Source organism: Haliotis cracherodii, unplaced genomic scaffold (genome assembly GCF_022045235.1).
Source record: "Haliotis cracherodii isolate W230 unplaced genomic scaffold, xgHalCrac1.p SCAF_4, whole genome shotgun sequence".
Classification (NCBI taxonomy): Eukaryota; Metazoa; Mollusca; class Gastropoda; order Lepetellida; family Haliotidae; genus Haliotis; species Haliotis cracherodii.
In genome coordinates this window covers 15268158-15287124 of record NW_027266297.1, presented here as the reverse complement: position 1 = coordinate 15287124, position 18967 = coordinate 15268158, and the positions used below count along the sequence as shown (strand labels likewise).

Genomic DNA, 18967 nt, shown 5'->3' with positions numbered 1-18967 from the left:
GCCGAAGCTAAACGTATGATCCTACAACGTCTGCTGACTTCATGTTTTTTTATAATTTATAGAGTCGAGACATATTCAGCTGACACATTGGGTAGTCAAGCTGGTCCTACACCTGATTTGACGACCGTGATTAACGATCAAAAGGGTCCTTGATGACACAAATGGTCCCTCTGGAACTGTACAAATCATTTTGTTTCCACCATGCTGACACACGACCCCCCCTCTCCGTGTCACTAATAATTAGGCTGTAAGATCAACTCTCCATAAATCTAAAACCAATTCAAATCAAATCTCCATGTTGCAACATCCGGGGAACAGAACACCTCCCAGCCATACCAATCAGTGGTGTGCACTGTCTAAAACACACGTTACAATTAACGCTATTGACCTCCTGGTTCTTAAGTATTTTTAGCAATCGAAATGAAATGAGCTTGTACTAAGCTTAAGAAAATTAGCCTCATTTTCCAAATATGGGCTATCTGTAGACTCATTGTCTGTACCATAATAGCCGATTCCAATATGTGTGTTGTTGTACGAGGTAAGGCGTAGCAAATCCGATACATCAGAAAATCACGGCAATAACGTTTTGGATTTCAACTATCCTTGTGTAGGTTAGCTTGTTTGTTGTTTAACGACTCGTCAGTATTCCAGCCGTATGGCGTCGGCCTGTAATTAATCGAGTCTGGACCAGACAATCAAGAGATTGACATCATTAGCATTGATCTACGCAATTGGGACCACAGTGGTGGTAACAGCCCGATCCCGCTAGTGGCCTCTTACCCCAAGCATAGGTTACTGGGTAGCTATTGTAGCCTGGGTCATGATGGGGGATTGCGTAATGTGAGTGAGTGATTGGTGAGTTGGGTTTAACACCGTTATTAACAGTGTTTCAGTTATGTCACGGCGTGTCAGCTTAGTATGAGAGGAAAGCCCAAAGTGATGCAGGTCTCAGACGTTTACGACCTTAGTGAAGCCAACGAGCATGGGTAAAGTGCTGACAAACCTAGAAACATAATCCGGGATTCGAACCCTCGATCATATCCGGCGTGCCCAAGGGACGCAACTCTACAAAGCAACTTGAAACTGTGCTTCTATAAAGGGGGTCATAAAGAACAATCATTTCACCATTAACAAGTTTCAAGAACACAAAGACAGCTAGACGTAGTTGTATATGTTGAAATGTCAAATAAAGATTTACAGAAAACCTATTGCCAACACCAGTCGGATCAAACAATATCTAACGTTACGTTACACAGGACCTGAGTCATCTTCTCTAGAACACATGCTAGATGATAGAGTCGGAATCATACAATCGACTCTTCTTTCAGCAGAGATGATTATGAATACAGAAAGGTTGTGTTGCTTTGATCCAGTATAAAGTTTAAACAAATCTCAAACACTATCAAAACTGATCAGCTTCTTTCACCTTCAAGACGTCTTGTCACGATAACAGAGTGAAGTTGTAGATGCATATACATCATATGCTTCACTCCATATGATCTACATGTTGCTGAATAATTACATTGTTGTTAATGTCAACTTATAACAAGTAAACAAGTCTCACATTCAATATACTAGTCTTACATTCAACATTCAAGTCTTACAATCAACATTCAAGTCTTCCAATCACATTCACGTCTCACATTCAACATTCATGTCTCACATTCAACATTCAAGTCTCACATTCAACATTCACGTCTCACATTCAACATTCATGTCTCACATTCAATATTCACGTCTCACATGCAACATTCATGTCTCACATTCAATATTCACGTCTCACATGCAACATTCACGTCTCACATTCAACATTCACGTCCCACATTCAACATTCAAGTCTTCCAATCAACACTCACGTCTCACATTCAACATTCAAGTCTCACATTCAACAATCACGTCCCACATCCAACATTCAAGTCTCACATTCAACAATCACGTCCCACATCCAACATTCAAGTCTCACATTCAACATTCACAGCAGAGGAACAATGACACAGAACTTACATGCTATAATGTTTCCATATCTATTTTTGGCCTTATTTTCCGTTCTTTTCGCAATCTCGCAGCCAGCAGTCAGCCCTGGGGGTATAAGCTGTAGGGAAAATCACAAATAAGATTGTTATTTCAATTCCGAGATTAAAAAAAGGTAGTTTCCATTTTAAAATATATTGTAAACTAAAACACTTCAGTTATAAGTATGTGATGGTGTTTCTTGTTACATGCAGCACTCAGCAAATATTTCAGCTACATGATGGCGGCCTGTAAGTAATCGTGTCTGGATCTAATGAACGAGTGGTTGATATTGTGAGCATGGACCACGCCGTCAAGCTGTAATGACAAGCATACCTCATCCATTAGGTCGCCACTTACGACAATCATAGACTGCTAGGGTACCTGAATCAGGACTACCCCTTGTTCAATGATATTACAGCTGTTTCAGTGTTCGGTTTGTACATCGGTTTGGCAAGTCTTAAAGAGCGCCATGACGGATAATATACAGCTTCAGAATTGGTTCAATAAACTTAAAGTCCTTGAAAAATAATTCCGAAGCTTCAGAAGTGGGTTTCAAAAACGCTACTAATTGAGGAATTGAACACCAAGCTTCATAATGGGTTTCACAAATTCTACTCGTTGTGAAACCGAACATGAAGCTTTACCAATGAATCATAACAAACACATGCTTATGACATCGACGGAATGTACAATGGACTTTCAGCAGATATTTATTCTCGATAACTGAATTGGTATTGTAGCTTTATATATATTCTACTGAATCAGAATCGTATAATGGACTTACTGCAGAGATGAGTTTACGATTATTGAACCGGTACTGTCGCTTTTATTTCATATTCAACTCAGTAGGGAATAAATTGCGCGGGTTCACAGGACAACGAACGAGGAACATTTCTTGAAATTGTATGGAATAATTCTGGTTTGGGTCCTTATAGATATTATAAATCTAAAATATGACAGCGGCATTACATTGTCATTTTTATTCTGAAAGAGGTCTTTATCGTCGAGGCCATAAAAAAACATTATTATTATGATTATACATATTTTCTGAATTTTAGATATATAAGGTCGGCGGATCTGTAAGTCAAGCAACATAATCCTTGTGGTCAGTCGTATGAACGTGCCACAACTTTTTTTAAACTTGTTTTTTTTGTACTTTTCCGTATTATTCGTTGGCATGTCAAGGTAGTGTTACCTTATATTCTCTTTTTAAGCCATCATAATCGTTTTCCTTGCTTGCCCGGATGTAGTCCCATAAATCCTCCACTTTGATTGGTGGAATCGTGATATTTCCGACATTTCCATATATGGGCTCAGACTCGAGATCGTTATCTATAGATGGAAGAATGAGAGGTTCTGCCTCAATGTTAATTGTACCTGAAATGAAACAAAATAAAATTATTCCAAAGAAACACAACTGCGTTATCACAACGACATGAATAGCCAGGAAACATGACCAACAGACAAAAAATATGTCTTAAACAACACATTCAAGTTTTTACATATTTTATTAATCTATCAATAGAAACATGATATCACGTTAATGAGTGGTTTGTCAAAATGTGAACGGAATAAACACAATTGATCGGTTAGATAAGAAAGGTAGATACAGAAAGTGCTTCAAGTGATGCTTAAGGAAAACGCAGGAACACACTAACAGAATAGAAGTTGAAAACAAGGCCATACATAAAGGTATAATAGACATAGGCAGATGTGTAGAACAAAATAGTGCTAGAATGGTGCGAGGATGACGAAAGTATGACGTCAATCATGACGTCACAGAAATAAGTGTACGAAGCTGCTTCAGCTAACTACTGTAACAAGTGAAATAGAAATGACACAAGTGCAGTGTTCTGAAAAAAGGATAATATCTTTCAATAGTTGAGAAGAAACGAAACCACCTCGTGTGATTTAGACAGTCTGATGGGTTTACCACCTTGACAAACACCCAAACAACCAGCGGATCCTGACACAGTGAAGGGTTGCAACTCTGCACAGCGCCCCATACAGTTGAGTCTTACCCACAGTTGCAATAACGTATCTGTAACTTTTGTATATAAGTCCAAAATATTCAACCCTAGGATAATAAAGAACTGAGCCAAATCCCCGAATTCGTAACCAGATAGGACTTAACGCAACGCTCCAGAGCGCACAACACTTCAGAGCACACAACACATAAAACCACACCGACACTTACCTAGACATAAACATGCGTCGGTGTCTCGGGAGGCGGAAGTCAATGAAAAATGTGCTTTAATTTTCAGTAGAAACAGGAGTACGGGCACACCACGCGACAGATCACAACATCATATTAACAAATTCAGAGTTAAAATAGTGTTAAACGTGTATCCGAGGATAAAGGGAATATATGATCAATATGCACAGCAACCCATTGTACGACGGAGACTGTCTCATGTGAAGAAAGACTTGTGCACTGGTCACAAAAGCAACATGAAGCCACAGTGTGCCAAAAAATGTTAAAGAGGAATCACTAAAAGCTTGTGATGAGCAGCATGGAGAAAATCGTTGTTTAAAAACTAACTTGAAAAAATGTTTAATGGCTTCCCTACATATGTAGCACCACAGAGTTCACTAAGGAATACATTATCACGGATATTAGATGAGAGAGAGGAACGAAAATATGAAGGTAAGATGACAACGTTTATTGTTTCAGAACAAATTCCTAAATCCAATAGTAACTTGATATGTGCACAAAAACATGAAATATAAAGACCTTATTTCACTCAATTATAAAAATGCAATTAAATCGGAATATCTTAAAAGGAAAGTTACTTGACACATACGTAAATATTATCATTGTTGATGTCTTGATCTATATTTGTATACACAGAAAGGAGCACATCACCAGCACATAGTCTGATTCTGTCAACAACTAATTGTTTTATTGCCTTATTAAAACTATGTGCCTTATTGTATGATTAATGCTTTATTAATGTAGAAAATGGACATGCACAAATATTGAAAACGAAGGTTTAATTGTTTGCGTAAACAAAATTGCATACTTGTGCAACTGAAGGTTAGCGCCACGAGGGTAGCACCAGAACATGAGGATATCTTGAAAAGAACAACTCACCCAGACTAAACTTAGTGTAGAAACCTCCTAGACGCATGAAAATAACAAGAATCGTTACAAGATGGCGCTGGATGTTAATAAACGCTATACTGGTTATGTGTTAATGGTATTGGTTGATGATATTTTATTATACCGTGTTAGAGTTGTTAGTTACTATAGATATTGAGAGCGTCACGTGACTGTACTGACCAATGGGAGTAGGCGGAGGGGACGTATCCGGTTCCGGTAAAATGGTTGGACCAAATGATGGCAGATCTGACTTCTCTCTCTCAGCTGACAGATGACGTTTTCTGGAAACAAAATTATATTTAGTCTTGTTTGTTTGTGTGTTTGCTTTATGAAGGCGGTCTGAAATAATCCGAGTCTGGACCAGACAATCCAGTGGTTGACGTCATGAGAATCGATCCACGCATATGGGATACGATGACATGCATCAACCAGGTCAGCGAGCCTGACAACCCGATCCAGTAGAAACAGCTTAGGACAAGGATAGTCGCCTTTTACGGCGAGCGTGGGTTGCTGAAGACCAATCTACCCCGAACTACACGTGTCTAATTTTAAGTATATCAGTTTATGTTAAAAACAGTAAATTAATGTTGTTCTCATTCACACAGGGATATCTTAACTCCATTTTACATAGGTTTGAAACAATGACTAGACTCGTAAATCATTATTAGATTAAATAAAACAAGGATAAAATACTCATATCCCGCGCCAATGGTCTGTTCTACCCGTCAATGGTAGATTTAAGCACCTGACTAAACACGCTGTCTGGGACTTGTTCTAAAGAGTCAATAACACTTTATCAAAAACTGATTAATTAGCTGCTAGCTGCCTGGGGTATTTAGTCATTTCATTAGACTGGTGTTACTGTGAGAAGGTCACTGGGAGCAGTGGCTATAATTTGGCAAAAAAATAAAAACATACATAAAAAGTAAACAGCTGTCAACTTGATTGATTTGTGAGGAAATACAACTTGCTCATCAAGAACCGACAATAAAAGATTCACAAAACTACTAAATACCAAAAGGCACCTGTTCATGAATAGATTGATTCATGTGCAAAATTTGATCAAGAAATATTGAACGTTCTTTGAGTTATGCTCCGGTAACAAAATGTGAAGACAGAGGGACGGGCTGACAGCATCTCTTCATATGTCCCTATCCTACTTCGTGGCGGGGTATAATTAAAGTAAACCTGAAGATCAATGAACGTACACAACTAGAAGAAATATTATACGAAACTAAAACTAAAATGACAAATAATGATACGAAACTATCATGTGGTATACGAAACTTACCTCCACACCAGCAACAGGACAGCGAATGTTATGATGAGGAGGATGAAGACGACGAGGACGCCGATGATGACGGGAACATGGCTGGTCTGCGGCGCTGTCTTAACGGGGCGAACTGAAACAGACACCTCCCAATCAGGACCCCTTTACAAGGCTAACTGCACAACGCACAATATTTGATCCTTAGGTTGTCATTTGTTGTCACAAACATGCTTATCAGATGACCTTAATTGTGAGTGAGTGTGTTGGGTTTAAAACCCACTTCGAATAGTATTTCAGTTATGTCACGGTGTGTCAGCTTTATGAGGGAAGAACGCCCGAGATGCAGGTCTCAGAGGTAAACCACTTCAGTAAATTCTACGGCTATAGTGTCGACGAACCTAGAAAAATCATCAGAGCGCACCCATATTCAAACTCCGTTAAACATTTCAGGCAATTCCGCAGACTAAATTGGGGTTACTTTCTAATGATTGTGGTATTAGGGAGTCTAAAGGACCCATGGCTAAGTCTATTTCGCGGGAAAAAAACAAATCCAATTTCATATACTATTACATTTTTCCTTTTTTTCCCTTGCCACATTTCCTTGTCAACACTGCTTATAAACCTACCACAGCTTCACTAATTAAGATTAGGCTTAAAGCATTTTTCATTACACAAACACTTTACATTTAATCAATAACTATTTAATATTATTCAAAAAGTTAACAGTAACAAATGTTGTTTGAATCTGTTAGTTGTATGGTTTTATTTTTATGATCCATCAAAGATTACGCGGCTGGGCAATACAATTAAACAGTATTTTTTCTGATTGTAGATAATGGCCCTCAAACTAAAAATCCACAAACAGAAATATAGAGTCACAATGCCCAGTAGTTCACATTAATTAGGAATAAACAATTTTATGACTCTTCAGCAATATTATGGTGTAATACTAAGTCAGGTTAGCTAAACATCAAAAATGTGTCGTCGAAATACTTTAAATTAATGTATCACCAGCATACTATCGCCTGTTCACCGTCAGCGTAACACCTAGTAGGTCACCCGAATTGGGAATAAATAACTGCATGACACTTTAACATTATTATGAGTGAGTGAGTATGGTTTTACGCCACTTTTAGCAATATTCCAGCAATATCACGGCGGGGGATACCAGAAATGGGCTTCACACATTGTACCCATGTCGGGAATCGAACCCGTGTTTTCGGCGTGACGAGCGAATGCTTTAACCACTAGGCTACCCGACCGTCCCAACATTATTATGACGATAAGGGGTTATGGGTGGCCCAGACGTCTAAGGTGCCGCGATTCGCTGTGCAGAGTTGCGTCCCTTGGGCAAGAAGCCTATGATGGTGGGTTCGAATCCCGGTTCGCCCCGATTATGTTTCTAGGTTTGTCAGCACCATACCGTGCTCGTGGGTTTCACCGAAGTGCTAAACGTCTAAGACCTGCATCACTTCGGGCTTTCCTCCCTCATTAAGCTGACACGCCGCGTTATGACTGGAATACTGTAAAAAGCGGCGTTTAACCCAACTCACTCACTCACTATTATGATGATAAAGTTTTACTGAACCAGGTGAGCGAGGTTACACACAACACGCCAGTATATACACGTACTACGATACCAACGTTCTGTAGCAAGTCTCGCAAGATTTAAATTTCCACCCAAAATAACTTTAATTTACCCTACGGATCGCAAACGAAATCAAAATTAAGTCAATCCGCGAACTGAGTACACGCAACCCAACCCAAACAACCACCGCTCCCATGTAGGGGAGCTTGCTTCCGTGGAGATAATAATCACGGGTTGTCAAATTTCGTCGTCCATCCCTTCTAGTCGCTGAACACAACGCTCTAACGCCTGTCTTGTGTGAGCCTCTTCGCCGTGAGGAATAAGGTACCATACTGTACGTCGCGGCGCTGCTATATGTGTCCTCGATACAATCACAGGCGGGTTGGAGCATGAAAAATGTGCTGAGGTCCCGCGGGTACAGTCGGGAAGAGTGATATGAGATCTGGATTACCGCGTTACTGTTTTTAAGTCGGAACCAAGGAATTGTGTCCAAAAAGGTCATGAGGTCAAGTGTCCGAGTTGATATTCGTTGATAGTTTGTAGTCAAAATGAGAAAGAACTTTTTCAAAACAGGTTGTTAAATCCCAAATAATCAATGTCTAATTATATTGGATTGGAAAACCTTCGATATATTTGAGTGTGTGAGTGAGTTGGGTTTTAACGCCACTTTTAACCGTATTCAAGTTATAAAAGGGCGTGTAAGCTTAGTGTGGATGGACTTAGACCTTTACCATTTTGATAAAACCTACGAGCACGGTTATGGTGCTGGCAAACCTGGAAACACAAACGGGGCGAACCGGGATTTGAACCCGCAATCATAGGGGTCTGACGTGTCCAAGGGACGCAACTCTTCACAGTAAATACAATTGCATTAAGAGAAAACGAGTGTTGGGACACGCCGCATTTAGTACTATTCCTGCAACTTCACGGGAGAGGACACCAGAAATGGGCTTAACATGTGTCGAATCGAACCGGGGTCTTTGGCGTGACCAGCCAACGATTTAACCACTAGGCTACCACACCGCCCTTAATCTATAAAGAGAAAAGAGTGTGTCCTTATACATTGAAAGACCTGTAAAAACTTTATTAAAACATATATATACATATATAGAAAATATATTTGCATGAAAGTGACCTATTTGGTTTGCTGTTTGGAGTATCTTGTATTCGAGGAGCGTCAAATACGCAGGAGTATTATCTGGACAATACCCGAGGCGAATAAACACAAATGCCATATCCCGAACAAACCTGGATCAGCGGGATAGCCTTGTGTTTAAAGGGTTCGCTCGTCATGCTGAAGGTCCGGGTTCGATTCTCCAATTGGGTCCAATGTGGGGAGTCTATTCTGGTATGTCCCGCCGTGATATTGCTATTGCGTATCATATTATCCCGATCGTTAGATTATTGCTCACACAGGAGCAATTATTATCAATCACAGGATTGTTTGGTCAAGACAAGATTATTTACCGCCCGCGGAGTGCGAAGAGCATGACTATATGGTACCGAAGAACAAACATAAACGGTTGGTACTTCCCAGCTTACCTAATACTGGTCTCTCAATCCTGGAGAATGTTTGTCTTTCGGTCTGAAAAAAAGCAATGGCAAAAGTGTCAAAAGCAAAAGACATCAAAAGCGAATACAATTTCCACACTACTTTATTGCGTCAAAAAGCAATAATTGTTTTTTTCAGTTTCTTTTGAGCACACTTTAAGTAACCTTTATCACCTTTAACAAGAAAATATACTGCTTAAAAAAGACATCAGAGTATTAAAAAGTTTCATCTTATCCAAAAAATCTTCTTCTTTTTTTAATATTGTTAAAACAAAATTTCTAACGGTGTTCGTTGAAACTGAATTGAATATCAATTTCCGATGACATCCCATGTTTTAATGCTGCTGATTTGCCCAATTTTAGTTGAGTATAAAATTTAAAATATTCGTAACGTATAATAGTGACAAGGTTACTCACTCCATCAACAACAGAGAAGGCCCCGAACCATATATTATAGGTCTGGTCCCGCTGTAAGGGAGCGTTGTAGAAACCGCCGTACGTGCTGTTGTCGCCGACGACGAACTTCCCATTGACGGCACCTCTTTCGAGCTGGGCGGCGACATACATCCGGGTTCCGTGTCGACTTGCCCGTTGGTAGTCGTCTTTGATGTTGAGATGTTGGGGCGTTGAACGTTCATGACGTAACTTCTCGTACAATAGCTCCACTATGAGGCGATAGAAGCTGTGGGCGACAGGGAAGGGTTGGATGAAAAGAGTTTGTTTACAGATATTTGACAGTAAATGGTGCTATATTAATTTCTCCATGATTGTGTATTACGCAATTAATCGGCCATACTGTCTTCTGTGGACCATCAATTATACCATGGACCTTTGGGCTACGTAAGTGCTGAATAAAGAATACAACTGGTCCCAGTAATGAATTTCTTTACCTTTACCTTAAGATGGAAAAGTTGAACTACATATGAGTAAGATATTTTTTCAACTTATATTTTAATATTATGAAGTCGCATTTTCAAATCAGTGCTGCTGATCAAACACTACAGTAATTACCATAATGTACTACTGTTATTACCATCATACACTATTATAATCACCACCATAAACTATCCTAATTACCATCATACACTATTGTAGTTACCATCGTACACTATTGTAATTACCATCATACACTATTGTTATTATCATCAAACACTACTGTTATTACCATCAAACACTATTGTAAATACCATCATACACTATTGTAATTTCCATCATACACTATTATAATCACCATCATACACAATGTAATTACCACCAAACACTATTGTAATTACCATCATATACTATTATAATTACCATCAAACACTATTGTAATTACCATCATTCACTATTGTAATTACCATCATACACTATTGTTATTATCATCAAACACTACTGTTATTACCATCAAACACTATTGTAAATACCATCATACACTATTGTAATTTCCATCATACACTATTATAATCACCATCATACACAATGTAATTACCACCAAACACTATTGTAATTACCATCATATACTATTATAATTACCATCAAACACTATTGTAATTACCATCATTCACTATTGTAATTACCATCATACACTATTGTTATTATCATCAAACACTACTGTTATTACCATCAAACACTATTGTAAATACCATCATACACTATTGTAATTTCCATCATACACTATTATAATCACCATCATACACAATGTAATTACCACCAAACACTATTGTAATTACCATCATATACTATTATAATTACCATCAAACACTATTGTAATTACCATCAAACACTATTGTAATTACAATAAAACATCATTGTAATTACCATCATTCACTATTGTAATTAATATCATACACTATTGTAATTACCATCAAACACTACTTTAATTTCAAAATAAACAGAAGATGTTCCATGGACAATGGTAAGTTCGATACTTGTGGTGAATGTCTGAGAGAATCACCTGACAGTTAGGTCCCCGGCATCACGGAGGTCAAGGGTCACGGTGTGGTCGGAGACTTCAACGATGATTGGCTCCAACGGTTTCTTGGGATCTGCAATGCATTATGGGCACAGTAACAAACTGTCATACAAATCCGGCCGTTTTGGAAAAGCTCGATCACTCATTTAACGCCCAACACATTCAACATACTGTAAAAACACTTACGCTTGTGGCATTAAAATCTATCTCAGAAAGATCATACATTCAAAAAATATATCTAATTGGCAATCCATGGACTAAATTGACCTCAGCGTCCCTTTTCTATCACAAAAGAAACGAGTTGTGTTTTAATGAAAGCTTACCTGGAGCATCTGTCCACACAACAACTCTAGCCTGAGCTCCTGACCCTTTGACCGTGCTGGCGTTAACTGTGCATGAGTACTGCGTGGCAGGACGTAGCCCCTCCATCTTGTATTCATACGTGTCCACGGGCAGTCTGATTTCCGCTTTGTCGTCGTCGTCGTAACTCCTCTTCGAGAGGGTTGTAATGGGCGTGCAGGACACCTGGGGTACAGATATTATGACATGGCGTTAGAAAGATTTTTAAAGGATGTTCCGTGTATTTTCTCAATCAACCTTACATCACGTAACACACACGTCTTATACATGAATTGTGGATTTCGATACTTGTTTTCGATTTGGTTTTCTGTTTGTTGTTTAACTCCGCACTCAGAAATGTTCCATTCATATATGGGGCTCTGTAAATAATTGAGTCTGGATCAGCCATTCCAGTGAATGACATCATGAACATCGATCCACGCAACTAGGATACGATGACATCAACCTAGTCACCGAGCCAGATCACCCGATCCATTTAGTCGCCTCTTACGACAATAATAAGTTGCTGGGGATCTATATTCTTACCCGGAATCCCCACATGCTAACGCATAGATGTTATTTTCTTTTTATAGGCATAGTTAATAGTTATATGTTGATGTATTGCATCGCAATTGTATGATCAATATTAATATCATTATCATACACGTAAAACCTTTAAACACATTTTCAAATATCAATTAACACAAAGTCAATTGATCATTCTAAGCACACATTACAACATTAAGGTTTAGACAAACATATAATGCCACACTAACCTTTTTATAAAAGATCAAACTTAACTTTTGACCGAGGTCTTACACAGACATGAAAGCTTAAGTAGAAGACGAGGAAACTCGCCTGCAGCGTTGTAAACGTTAATCGAAAAACAGCATAATGACGTAGCTTCCAACATCTCCATGAAACCAGTAAATAAACCAATTTCCTACTCTGGGACATACACCAACAGGACATCAAAGCCTGGGTCCTAAAAGCATTGACGTTTTAACACACTTACCGTGAAGTAGCGCAGCTCGCCATTAAAGTCAAGAGGCCGGTCCCACCTGAGGTGTATTGACGTCGTCGTACGTGACACGTTCCTCAAGACGCGCACAGGACCTGGAACTGAAGACGAGGAGACTGAGTGAAGTGGCGTTCTGCTTCACGAGAAACTTTTAAAGACTACTAACGCCGCTTTTTCAAATAGTCTGTAGCTTGTGAATTTGACCGAACGAAGGCTTTGATATCGCATCTACTTTAAATCGTGATTTCGGATGTCCGTTACACGATTCCATCTGAACAGGGCGTCTGATGTCAACAGTTAAACTTCATTAGTTCTGATTGCTCCCTCCATCCAGACGATTGGTTTGGGGACTGTCTATACATAGATATGATGAGATAATTTGAAAAGTTGTTAAAGTTCTCCATTTCACATTGAAGGGCATCGTCAGGTTTAATGGTGTTTCACCGCGGTTGGCGTGAGTGAGTGTGGTTTTACGCCGCTTTCACCAATATTCGAGAAATATCACGGCCGGGGACACCAGAAATCGGATTCACACATTGTACCAATATGGGGAACCGAACCCTGGTCTTCGGCTAGACGAAAGAACGCTTTAACCACTGGGCCACCCGACCGCACTACTGTGATCGGAAACAGCCTGACATCACTGCCAAAATGCAAGTTGATACATTCTCCGATTAACCTAAACAAATTGAACGTTCGGAGAATTGTCTAAAGTCTTATATGAATTCCCTAATACTGTTTGGCAGTTAACCAATAATTCCGAAGTTGATTTACGAGCAGTTATGAACATGGATTGACGAATGTCTGACCTCTCGTTGGTCCTAGGAGCAACCTTCTATCACCGAGCTTCATCTCACTTTGAACATCGCAATCATAAAAATACCTTCACATTCACGAGATACGCCACATCCGTTTCATGAGCATCTGATGTCATATTCAAAGTCATTCCTGAGTGAAGTCTTTTTTGTGTCTTATCCATTTAGTTTGGCCTCTATTTCCTTTCTTGTGACAGATCCGACATTGTTCACACATACGATATTGCGTTATTAATTTAAAACACAAAAAACATACCCGATCTGTTTAGGCAAAGAAACATTCTGGTATCTTCCGAATAAAGGTATATAACTTTTATAAGTTTAATATAGCTACGGTTATTCGGTATTCGTGCTATAATTGAGTGAGTAAGTGAGTATTCCAGTTATATCACGGCATGTCAGCTTAATGTGGGAGGAAAGCACGAAGTGATGCAGGTCTCAGACGTTTACCACTTCGGTGAAACCCACGAGCACGTGTATGGTGCTGACAAACCTAGAAACATAATCGGGGCGAACCGGGATTGGAACCCACGATCATAGGTTTCTGGCGTGCCCAACGGACGCAACACTGCACAGCGAGTCGCGGCGCCTTAGACGACTGGGCCACCCGTGCCCCCGACACTAAAAAGAGACTGACAGAGTCATATCTAGGAAATCTATCAATGTTTTTAAGCGAAAGTGCAATCATATGGGCCTGTCGCTTCCATAACAAAGCCTAGCAACATGATTTAGACCAGAGTGGTGCCAATACCACAGGCGCCAGTCGTGTTTTCACCAACACCTGCTAGAGACATATCGGTTTTCCATTACCGATCTCGCGAGGAAGGTGAGGAGTATTTGTGGTGCCAATTTTTCTTAACACCTATCGGCCTTTTTTTTGCCAAACTCACTTCGGATCTCAGACTTTGAGGTGGAAATTCTTCAGGGAGGCGCTGGGAAATAAACCCGTAGGACTATGTCTGTTACCATTATTCTATCAAAGCTTGTATAGTGAAAACTATGAGTCATTAACTGGTAGACTGGCCCTAAGTATTACCCAAATCTGACAGCTAATGACTTTGGTAGTTTTTGCATGTCAGCAGAGCCAAAACATTACGGGAGAAAATTCGTACATGGTGTATATCAAGTCACAGATTACTGACAGCACCGTTGGCAGTTTTGCTGTTGGTTTAATCAACACGGTGATGTAACTGACGGTTGCTTATAAGAATACTGGCCCACAACCGTTACATGAAACTCAATGTTGGAATAAATATCAGACTAATCTGATTTGCGAGTGAACGTTCGCGCCCGATTACAAATGAAAATGTAAATCTCAAAGTGATTCTGAAAGCACTAATAAGTCGACAGAGGTGGTGATTCGACGTGGATGCAAGGAGACAAGTTTTGAATTTGATAGAAAAACTATCACCCTATCGAACTGGTAGAAGTTTCAGCTCAGTTGAATTTTCTTGTCCAATGAAAGATCAAGATGCTTGATCACGTGGAGCATGTTTATTGCCAAACATGTGTACGACAGCCTGCAAATGGCATGGCTGCGTGCTTGAACGTGCTTTCTGTGAAAGTCGTAAAATAGTGAGCATGGTTTTACGCCGCTTTTAGCAATATTCCACCAAAATCAAGGCGGGGGATACCAGAAATGGGCTTCACACACTTTACCCATGTCGGGAATCGAACCCTCGTGACGAGCGAACGCTTTAACCATTAGGCTACCCGCCCGCCCCCGTAAAGGAGAACTGGAGATTATTGTACATTATTGGCAGAGTAATCTACAGCAAAAAGAATACTTTAGCACGTGCGCTTTTATATGTGAACAATGTTTTTGGTATGTTTATTTTCGCCTTAGAATTATTCATACCATATCGCAGTGTCTGCAAACAATGATATCTGGGATAAGCAAACCAGTGGTTGATAGCATAAGCAACGCCCAACGTCAGGTTACGCTGACACAAAGTGAATCATGTTACACAGCCCGGGCACCTGATTATGAGTCTTTACGAGCATGTAGTGAGTGAATACGGTTTTACGCCGCTTTTAGAAAGAGTCAAGCAATATGGCTGTAGACACCCGAAATGGGTTTCACACATTGTATCCATGTGGGAATCAAACCTGGGCCTTCGGCATGACGAGCGAGCGCTTTAACCACTAGGCTACCCAACCACCCGCATGTAGTACTGGGAACTTTGACTAACATTCGAGGCAGTCAGTCACTTATCTGCTATTACAAGCATGCTACATTTGGTATCTATTCGGAATCCACAAGGTCAGGCACATGTCCTGTCGACCTGTGACGATCCGGGGTAGAATAGGTCTTATCAAACCATGCTTGCCATAAAAGGCGACTATGCTTGTCGTAAAAGGCGACTAACGGGATCGGGTGGTCAGGCTCGCTGACTTGGTTGATGCATGTCATCGATCCCAATTGCGTAGATCGATGCTCATGATGTCAATCCCTGGATTATCCCGTCCAGACTCGATTATTTACAGACCGCCGTCATATAGTTGGACTATTGCTGAGTGCGGCGTTAAACAACAAACAAACAAACTCTTGATAAATTATTTACCCAGGGTATCCTAAGAAAACACCTATACTGGACTCCAAGGGGTGTTATAAATAACATTTGTCCATCTTTGAAATAAACAAGTTGACCTTTTCTACACTTTGCTCGTTTGCTGGCGTCAGCGTTTCGTTTTTTCAGTCGGTGTACTCAATTTAGTCTCATCAATGTTAAGGACTCCGAGATGAAACATCGATTCCCTTGTACTTGAACGGATATCACATAGATCTGTGTCGTTTCTATATTTACAATCATAGAAAGGTTAATATGCTTCTCATGTTAGCAATGGCATTGTCTAAGTCACATACAGAGTTGTTTCTTCAGGTGTATTACTTGAATCTGAAGTAGGATCTGTCGATCGTGGGTTTCGAATCCTGATACTCCCCGAAGATGAATTTATTGCACCAAACATATATCGTTAAAAACCATGTTACTGTATCGCGACAGCAGCGCTCCTATCGACGCCATTGTATGCTAACAACTCTAAGCTTGACTACGTCTGGTAGATCTTCAGCAACCCATTCTTGCCGTAAAAGGCGACTATGCTTGTCTAACGGGATCTAACTAACGGGATCGGGTGGTCAGGCTCACAGACTTGGACGATGCATGCAATCGTATCCCAATTGCGTACCCCGATGCTCGTGATTTCAATCACTGGATTGTCTGACCCAAACTCGAATATTTAAAGACCGCCGTCATATAGCTGGAATATTGCTGATTGCGGTGTTAAACAACAAACAAACAAACAAACAAACAAACAAACAAACAAACAAACTGCATAGTGATGACAGAACCCTCATCGACGCCAGGATGATAACAATACTGAGCTTGACAACAAATAACAGATCCCCGATCATCCTCAAAGCTTTGGCTGCGAATTGGTTCCGGGTATGTATGAAATAAAAGTTCGGGTGTTCTTTTAACTTCTTATGAGTAGTATAACGATATTTCGCTGTTTGGGTTGTAGACATAAATTTCATATAAACTTAAACGAAATGCAAATCAGCAAAATTGAATTAACATTAGTCATTTATTTACTCTTATAATTTAGACTAATTGCAAATATTGAGCAGGTACCATTGATCGAAAGTCCAAAATTCTGGCAATTCAAAATTCCAAGCAGTTTTTTCTTAAACACTGACTAGGATGCGCAAGGATCAAAATGAGCTGAAAGCCAGTGTTGTGAAGAAGAAAAAAATATACGTTTAATCCTTTTACGGAAAAAGACATATTGGCCGCTGCTAAATTTAAAACACGGAATTTCAATTTGAAATTAACCTGTCATATTTATCGAACTTGAATTAGGAGCATTAGATATTGGACATTCCGCGCATGCATTTATTGCCTGATGCGGATGGAGACTCCCGGTGATGGAGCAGGGGCAAGGACGCCGCCTTGGGAGAATCAACTTCAGGGAAAGCTATCTGCATCTGCCTTGTTTTAGAAGAAGATAATGAGGAGAAAATTCAATTTCAAATTGCACTGGATTGTTCAAATTGGTCGAAGGATGAAGGGGGGATTCAGTCAACATCAGACCGTCGTTTTTCAGGGGAAATGATTGAAAATTCGCGAAAATGGCGGAATAGGTCGCTGAAAGCGCTACAATTGAGACCAGTTAGATTGGTGTCATTCAAAATACATTTGACAATGATTAAAATGAAGAATTCAAAATCATGTTTGTTGAGAGTGGAACTGTTTACAAAACGTCATGCGATGGTCCTCAAATTACAATTTCTCACAGTCTAGAGGTGAACAACTTCAATTTCCTGAATCACTATCAGCGTCATCAAAAGGGAATAGATAAAACCGGAAAGAAATTCCAATTGGAGATTGTCTCACTTCCGGTACATCGTTTCGTGACATGATTACTAATTTCACGTTTTATTGACATTGTATTAAAAAGTTCTTGATCCTAAAACACACCGTTTGTAGTGTTTCACGCCAGTGTCCAATTTGTTCGTGTCAGTGACGCGTTCCTTGTGCAATTTCACTTCAAACACCTTTCATGGTAACGTCTTTATCCTCATCAGCCGAACTCTCCAAGTGTCACGACAGGCTATTTAAGGTGACAGCAAACCATTTTATGCACAAGAATGCGTTATTAACCCCCATCATGACGAAATTAACTACACAAGCCTTGGTTGTGTGACGCGATATTGTTCATGCTGAAATACTATCTTTCAGCTTCTGCCTCTCCTCGGTGTTCTCTTACTGGAAACTTCTTGCTTGTCTTATTATAAAAGTTCTTTAAAGTGGTGTTGCGTATCGCTGTCTTGTGATTCGATACAGAGCTGTTTTATTTGGTTGCGTTGTTAAAATAAAACAGGAGGTGTTTGGAGTTTTTGCCCCAACTCGCAAGAGAGATTCGTTTTGTTCTGTTTGTTGTTTAACGCCGCAATATCTAAATGTCGTTCCCAGTAAATAATGGAACCTGGGCCCGATAATCCAGTGGTTGATATTGTGAGCATTGTCCCACGAATTCGGAGTACGATGACACGCTCCATACCAAGTTACCAAGTCACCGAGCATGACCATTCGATCCACTTCGTCGCCTCTTCTGACATCATTGGTTGCTAGCGACCGATTCTAACCCGGAATTCCCAAGGGTGGAGTACACTGTGTAAGGCCCATTTCTGGTGCTACATGTGTGTCCTTTTTATTGGATAATAGGCGGGAGTGACCCAAAGTTGCGTCCCTTAGATTTGTCAGGATCCGTAACTGTGTCACTTGTGAATTTCCCCACACTAAGCTGACA

At 40.0% G+C, this 18967-nt stretch overlaps 1 protein-coding gene across 7 annotated transcripts in view; it reads right to left on the bottom strand.

Moving 5' to 3' along the window:
* Window positions 1–18967, bottom strand: part of LOC139479924 (receptor-type tyrosine-protein phosphatase mu-like) — a 195115-nt gene that overhangs the window by 47172 nt on the left and 128976 nt on the right. For 4 of the 7 annotated variants that reach the window (XM_071262856.1, XM_071262850.1, XM_071262857.1 and 1 more), the window contains 10 exons: window positions 12834–12940; window positions 11803–12004; window positions 11462–11552; window positions 9943–10207; window positions 9517–9559; window positions 6408–6519; window positions 5297–5397; window positions 5108–5134; window positions 3209–3390; window positions 2005–2092 (listed from right to left, as the gene is read on the bottom strand). In XM_071262856.1, the coding sequence (XP_071118957.1) occupies window positions 2005–2092; window positions 3209–3390; window positions 5108–5134; window positions 5297–5397; window positions 6408–6519; window positions 9517–9559; window positions 9943–10207; window positions 11462–11552; window positions 11803–12004; window positions 12834–12940 (1218 nt within the window). The remainder of the gene's footprint in view (window positions 1–2004; window positions 2093–3208; window positions 3391–5107; window positions 5135–5296; window positions 5398–6407; window positions 6520–9516; window positions 9560–9942; window positions 10208–11461; window positions 11553–11802; window positions 12005–12833; window positions 12941–18967) is intronic. The other 3 variants (XM_071262853.1, XM_071262852.1, XM_071262855.1) reach the window with 3 other exon arrangements.